This window comes from Festucalex cinctus, chromosome 2 (assembly GCF_051991245.1).
Source record: "Festucalex cinctus isolate MCC-2025b chromosome 2, RoL_Fcin_1.0, whole genome shotgun sequence".
NCBI lineage: Eukaryota > Metazoa > Chordata > Actinopteri > Syngnathiformes > Syngnathidae > Festucalex > Festucalex cinctus.
In genome coordinates, this window is record NC_135412.1 from 21,237,425 (window position 1) to 21,244,975 (window position 7,551).

At 40.2% G+C, this 7,551-nt stretch overlaps 1 protein-coding gene across 2 annotated transcripts; it reads left to right on the plus strand.

The window, feature by feature from the left end:
* Positions 1-261: 261 nt before the first annotated feature.
* LOC144014109 (microtubule-associated protein RP/EB family member 1-like) lies at positions 262-7,522 on the plus strand. Of its 2 annotated transcripts, none has more exons than XM_077513649.1 (7): positions 262-413; positions 2,319-2,460; positions 3,048-3,193; positions 4,334-4,535; positions 4,622-4,725; positions 4,809-4,961; positions 6,622-7,522. In XM_077513649.1, exons 2-7 carry the CDS (start codon positions 2,340-2,342, stop codon positions 6,664-6,666), a joined length of 771 nt encoding a protein of 256 aa, XP_077369775.1. In that variant the 5' UTR covers positions 262-413; positions 2,319-2,339; the 3' UTR covers positions 6,667-7,522. The 2 variants fall into 2 exon arrangements, with proteins under 2 accessions (XP_077369775.1, XP_077369777.1); XM_077513651.1 differs by having other exon boundaries at positions 4,622-4,710.
* Positions 7,523-7,551: the final 29 nt, after the last annotated feature.

A 7,551-nucleotide genomic window follows, 5' to 3' on the forward strand; every position in this document is an offset into this window, starting at 1 on the left:
TACAATGTTTAAAAAAAACTCGACTACTGTATTTCATTTATTATTTACAACTACTGTACAATACAATTTTAACAAGATTAACAAACGGGGGGGGGGGGTGCTACATTTTACCATAGGGAACTGCATTTATTTTAACAAATGTCTACTCTGTATATGTGTATTGGAGAAGAAGGAAAACAAAATATGCCATGAATCACGTTTTACGCAATAACATATTTGTGTGTTTTGCCTCTCCGCGGCACTAGGGGACAGTAATGTGCAATCACGCCGAGCCGTCCTTTGACGTTTAGGCTAAAATAAGAACAAAAGTAGAAATAAAAGAGGAAGAGAAAAAACTCACCTCGATTTTTTTTTCCGCTACCGGTGGATTTGCGTTGGACCGAACCGCTTACAAGAGAACTTTGGACATCGAGGTGGGTTTTTCATCGGTCGCTCGCTATTGATCCGCTGTCAGCCGCTGTTAAAGCTGACAGCGGCCGGCTTGAGACAGCGAAAAAACACCGCGTCTGTTTCACTTCCCTGTTTATTAAAAAATAAATAAATATATGAAAAACGACAACTCTCGACACACGCACGTATTAAAAGAATAATACTTAGTTTTTTTGGAGAGGAATTCCGACCGTGTGAGTTCATTGCGGATAGAAAAATAAGTCCGCGTTATACATTCGGGCGGGGAAACGTCGTCTGTCTCGACGGGGCTTAGCATAGCCGAGCTAACCGGCGAGCAACGCGGCCCTGTTCTCCAGTGTCAATCGAAATACTGTACTGCTTTTCCCACATAGTCAAATATACAGCTATAATCAGCCGTGAAACAATTAACCCCCCAGTTAATATTAGTTATTATGAGTCATGAGTGGGGAAAAAAAGGTTCAAATGTTTCTCTGTTATGTGGGTGTTTTTTTTTTTTTTTTTCCTAAGGGAGTGTTATTGGATTAGGGCTGGGTGATGTGGTCTTAAAAAATATGCGGTTGTGCATTTAAGTTTACATACCGTGACAGCGATTCTTGACTTTACGAGGGTAGGTGTCAAATTTAATGAACAGTTAATTAATCAACAACTATTTTGATAATCGATTGATTTAGGCCAGTGGTGTCCAAACTCGGTCCTCGAGGGCCGGAGTCCTGCAGGTTTTGGATGTGTCCCTGCTCCAGCGCACCTGTTCCAGTGAACAAGGTCGCAATCAGGCTTATGCAGAGCGTGCTGATAAGCTTCGGGTGTGTTGTAGAAGAGAAACATCCAAAACCTGCAGGACTACGGCCCTTGAGGACCGAGCATAGTTGGATGCTACTGATTTAGCCTTTTTTTTTTTTTCCTTTCTCTCTCTCTCTTTTTTTTTTAAGCCTCTGAGAAGTGAGTGTTCTCTAATCACTGCAATTCTTCATAAAAGCAGGCCGATTGTCTTTGCATTTTATTAATTCAAATGAGACATTTGCAAACATCTGCTTTTACTTTGGAGCAACAATCAACATTGTTCCCCATTTTCTGACCTGTTACACACCAAACCAGTGATTAAAATATGATAAATTTAAGGGAAAATATATAGACAGTTGAAGCTATTACCAAAATAATGAACGTGCAGTCATTGTGTGAATAATTGACGTGGTTGAACCAGAAGCACAGAAGTGTATGACTTTACATTAATTGTGACCCAAGAGGCTGCTCTCAGTTTCCAAAATGTTGGTGAATACAACATTGTATTGTGTGATATTGCCTAATAGTTTTACTTTTGTATAATCATTAAACAATGCAAAGTAGACAATAATAATTGGTTGATAAAAACTGTAAAAGAAAAAATTATTTTGCAATACATCAATGCGATATAAATTTTAATTCAATGAAAATTGATGGAATAATCAACAGAATATTCAATCGATTCTACAAATATTTATACTAGCAGTGTGACAGGTAGCCGCCATCTTTGTAGAATTTACTAAAAACACGTATTGAACACTTCAAACATCTCGAAAATCATTCATAACAAATGAATTCACATAAATAGTTTAGTTAACCCGGTATATTGCCCACTATCCTCACGAAAAACATTCCACTTGTGCTATTGAAGTAATTTTTAGGGCAAATCATGCCATTTGAAACATCACTGAAATTTAATTCAAATGGTGAGGCAAGAATTTGTGAATTTGTAAGACAAATTTATAATTTGATATTTTTCATCTGATCGGGAAAACTGTGACTGGCCTTGATCCAGTCACATATTTGGATGGTGACAACCGTGGTTATATGTGGGGTAAACGTCAGCGGAGGCGAACAGTGTTTTCAATTGCATTTTTTTTTACCATTGTTTTCTCCTGGCCTTCTAGGAATCTGCTTACGGACAAACAATGGCTGTGAACGTCTACTCCACCTCGGTGACCAGCGAAAACTTGAGTCGTCACGAAATGCTCGAGTGGATCAACGATTCTCTGCAGATGAACCTCACCAAGATCGAGATGTTGTGTTCGGGTGAGACTCGTTTTAAAAGCATTTGGAATGTTTGTCATACAGATGGCAGGTATGTGCCACACACAACGTTCCCTCTAAGCTGCGCGCCTGCGCAATCGCGCAGTGCTCTCACCACCTCAGCGCACAGCAAATGTCTTTCATCCATCCATCCATCCATTTTCTTGACGGCTTATTCCTCACAAGGGTCGCGGGGGGTGCTGGCGCCTATCTCAGCTGGCACTGGGCAGTAGGCGGGGGACACCCTGCACTGGTTGGCAGCCAATTGCAGCAAATGTCTTTCAGAAAAAATCAGTTCCAGTTTTGAACGTACCATGCGTGGTATGCGGCCACACTGCACAATCAACACACCCCACACGAGCCGTGTCTATTCAAGAATGTGACTGGAAGTCTCGCAAAACCTCTCGAGATTAAAAAAATAAATAAAAATATGGCGGGCCGTAGCTCCCGGACCCCTGATCTAAAATTTGACATTTAGTGTTGTGCCATCGCCATCAACAAGTACACCAAGTTTCATTACAATCAACATCTGTTTGGTTGAACCTACTGGCTGATTTGGCACGGAATGACCCGGCGCTGTGTTTGCGTAGGTGCCGCCTACTGTCAGTTCATGGACATGTTGTTCCCGGGATCGTTGCCTCTCAAGAGAGTGAAATTTGGTGCCAAGCTGGAGCACGAGTACATTCACAACTTCAAGCTCCTCCAGATTGCCTTCAAAAAGATGAACATCGACAAAGTGAGTAAGCAGTTCCTTGTATTCCAGTGGTTCTCAACCTTTTTTCAGTGATGTACCTACCCCCTGTGAAATATTTTTTTTCAGCCAAGTACCCATAAACCAGTGCAAAGCATTTCTGATCAGGGATGTAACGATACCCGAACATCACGATGCGACAATTATCACGATATTTTGGGGATGTTGGCGATACAAAAACGTCACAATATTCTTAAAAAAAATAAATAAAAATAGCTGATACTTAAAAAAAAACACACAGATTGTGTTTTTGTACATATCATTGCATATAAACAACCTACAATCTCTAATAACACTTAATAGTGAAGCACTTACTTGTTAATACAAGCTCACATTGAGTTGCGACACATTGACTTGGTTCACAAGCATATTAAATTCCCCTTCATCTGACCATTAGCGTGGATTTTAAACACAGAAGGGCCAAAACATGCCTTGTGAAAATAAAACCGCTAAAAACAATTAGCCACCAGAGGGTTGTAGAACTGCAGAAATGGAAATCAACCTGACTTTTGAAACAGATGTGCTGCTTTTAATATCGTCACATGACGACGACGATATATTGTGGCAGTTTTAATATTGCGATATCACGATATTGCCAGTATTGTTACATCCCATTTTCTGATTGAAGAAAAAGAATAAATAAAACTGAGTGCTGTGCCATAATTGTTGGATTTATTATTAAACTTTGGAACTCTGTTTTATTTATGTGGTCTCTTGAACTATTTGAAACTAAAAAGATATAACAAAAATAAATAATTTAATTATAAATAAAGATTTGTGCACATACAGATTATTATCAACAAAGTGTCATCTTTTGGGATTATGTAAAGCTCTGTTCTCACAAAAATACTTAAGTGATTGACAGGTGATTCTAGGTGGCGTATGACAAGTTGGGTCAAACCCTTCTGGTTTGGACAGTGAAATTCAATTGCCTACTGAATATATAATTCATCTTATGAACTGATATACATATTTTTAGAAATATTTACAATATGTACACTTCTTAAATATATTTTCAAATCTCATGTAACCCCTGGAGTGCCTTCACGTACCCCCATTTGAGAACCACTGATCTGTTCGATACAATTTGTGTCAACACGTGCTGTAGAAATGTTGTTCTTGCAGATCATCCCAGTGGACAAGCTGGTGAAAGGCAAGTTCCAAGACAACTTTGAGTTCGTGCAGTGGTTCAAGAAATTCTTTGACGCCAACTACTGTGAGAGCGAGTACGACCCGGTGGAGGCCAGGAAGGGCCAAGACGCGGCACCTTCAGCCAGCGTCGGCGTGTCTGCTTTGAACAAGCCCCCGAAGAAGGCCATCAGTCGGGGTGAGCACAACCGCTCGTCAAACATGTTCCGGGGGTGTTTGAACCTTGCCCCCAGCGTCCAAATCATTTCTCCTTGTTCTCTTCAGCTCCTCAAAGGCCACCAGTTGCCAAAGTCGCCCCTAAGGTGGCGCCTTTTACCGCCAGGAAGTCCGCAAGTGCCACTACCAGTGAGGAGGTGATTCAGTCAGAAGTATAAAAAAACTAAACAAATCAAATCAAATCAAAAGCTTGGGTGTTGCCAATATGTGACTGATTGTGTGTTATTGTGTTCAGTTGCAGGAACTGAGGTGCACCATTCAAGACATAGAGAGGGAGAGAGACTTTTACTTCGGTAAGCTGCGGAACATTGAGCTTATTTGCCAGGAGAATGAAGGGCAGGGCGATCCCGCACTGCAGAGGATTGTGGAAATCCTCTACGCCGTAGATGTAAGTTTCCCCCCGCCCCCTATTGATTTAGATCAGGGGTGTCAAACTCATATGAGCTCAGGGGCCGCATGGAGGGAAATATATTACCAAGTGCGCCAGATAGGTAAAATAATGATATATAACTTTTGCCATCGTTTATATGCAGATTTTCACTATTTGTGGGCTAGCCCTAAATTACGGAGCTCAACTGGAATCATACTGTTCCAAAAAATAACGTGAACGCAAATGTAACGCGGCAACACTTTGCCTGTATGTGTTCCGGACGTGTTAAATCTACCTGTATTGCATATATATTGTTCCCAGAATGCATTGTGTGGCACAGTTAACGCATTCACTCGCCACCATTTTCACTCAAGCAAGCCCCTTTGCTCCCGGCTGTTTTCCTGGATTTTGACTGATTTTTCCAAGGCCCACAGTATATTGTGTTCTATTGTTATAAAATCATGGAACCTACTAGGGGTGTGAATTGCCTAGTATCTGACGATTCGATTCGTATCACGATTCACAGGTCACGATTCGATTCGATACCGATTAATCCCGATACAAATTCATAAGTCGATTGTTGCGATTTTTTTTAAATTCAAATTTAGAAAATAGTAATCAGTAAACTTGTACAGTCTAAGATTTGTATGAAAATGTATTATTTATTTATCTAAAACTTCAGTCTTATACAGGTTGTAATCTCTTTCATGTTCAACAGCATTGAAATAAAATATTTAGGCTTAATGTTCCATTAAAATAACATCTTCTATGTTTAAGGTGTGAACCCTAACCCGAAGTAAGATGTTTTGTTGAATATTTTTCCATTAAAAACGGAAGTTTAAAAATCGATTCGGCCGCCTATTGAATCGATTCGAGAATTGCGCGATTTCGTATCGCGATATATTGCCGAATCGATTTTTTTTTTAACACCCCTAGAACCTACCATAAGAAAGATTAGTGTCTCTTCTTTCATCAGGAAAAAAAGTACATTTCTATCTCTTTCCATTTTGCAGCAAATAGCATTAGAATATAGATACGTTTTATCATGATTCACAAATCTGTTTAAAACTGTGGGAGAAACAGCTTGTTGCAGTGCCCTGGTTGATCTCTTATACTCTGCTGCCACCTGCTGGCAGTTTTGGTAATAACTACCATTGCTTCAACAGTTCTCTTCAGTTCAGAGGCTGCATCAAAGCCTTTTGTATGCTCTATCATAAAAAAAAAAAAAAAAAAAAAGGTATTTGGAACACTGTTAATATTTAAAATAGAACATATTTATACATTTTTTGAAGCAAATAAGTTAGTGATGTTAATCATTATCATCTGTGTTACCAGTAATTAATTTGTGTCATATTTAACATGTTTGTCAGTCGATGATTTACAAATAAATGAATAAGAAGTTGTGTGTAAAATAATCACATCCAGGCGGATTCCCAGTACAAGTTGCATTGCTCATCTGATGACTGCTTGTGAAATTATAAATTTGTTTAATTGTGGCTAGCTGATTAATTGGTCCGACATTACAAATGATTTTTTACTTTACAAAATCATCTCGTGGGCCGGGTTAAACCCTTTTGCGGGCCTGATCCAGCCTGCGGGCCGTATGTTTGACACCCCTGGTTTAGAGAGTCAAATTAGGACAGTTTGTATTCATTCTGGACTCTTTGGCTTTTTCCAGGAGGGTTTTGAGATCCCGGATGCCCAAGAGCCGGAAGAGTTTTAGCACCAGTAGTACACAAGCTGTATTCCCCCCCCCCCTCCAAATGTCGACTGATCCTCGACGTCCTCGGTCGAGTCCTGTGCGAGCGAACCTCCACCGCTGCTGCCTGACTCCAACTCTTCTGTCAACAAAATGTTCTTCCTCCACACCAGGAAGTATCTAATGATTCAATCATAATTAAGTGTAAAAAAAATTCTGTGTGCGTGTGTACTTGTATGTACTGTACTGTATTTTTTTTTTTTTATAAACAATCTACTCTCAATGATGTACTTTAAAGACTTCAGTTTACCAACCAGGTTTTCATTCAAAGACGTAGCCACTGTGTGCCTGTTTCTCTCTGGCTCTCTCATACTCACTCCCATTTTGACATTCCCATCCGGTCCAAATATTCCAAAAGAATTCACACTACGTTGGCCATATATTACATTAATTTTTACTCACAGCAAATTCTTGTTTTCTCTTGGACGCGCTGGTCCCCGTTGATGTGGGACCAACTGTCAGTTTGCTCTTGACTCGCACTCAAGAGTCACATACGTACAGAGTGATGTCATTTGTCACAAGGAGTCCAACCAGGTTCAATTTTGTTGTTGGTGTGTGTGTGTGTGTGTGTGTGAAGATGTTTGATTTGAGATCATCCTACGGACGGCCTGTCGAGGGCCGTCGTTGCCGTTTGGATGCTGAAAAGGCGGCAAAGTTTGAACGCGTCGATCAGATGGTCCTGCCAAACCCTCGAGACATGCAGCAGTCTCGTGTTTTGACGGCCTTTAACTTGAGTGAATGTTGCACACAATGAGACGGTGCCTGCGTGTTTTTTTTGTTTTTTTGCCTTCTCGTTAATAAATAGACTGTTTGCGTATCAGTTTGTCCCTCATTTCATGTGGTTTTTTT

Coding starts and splice junctions, on each gene's coding strand:
- LOC144014109 (XM_077513649.1), top strand. CDS start 2,340: ATGGCTGTGAACGTCTACTCCACCTCGGTGACCAGCGAAAACTTGAGT. Junction 2,461..3,047: donor GATCGAGATGTTGTGTTCGG/GTGAGACTCGTT, acceptor GTGTTTGCGTAG/GTGCCGCCTACTGTCAGTTC. Junction 4,726..4,808: donor AGGAGGTGATTCAGTCAGAA/GTATAAAAAAAC, acceptor TATTGTGTTCAG/TTGCAGGAACTGAGGTGCAC.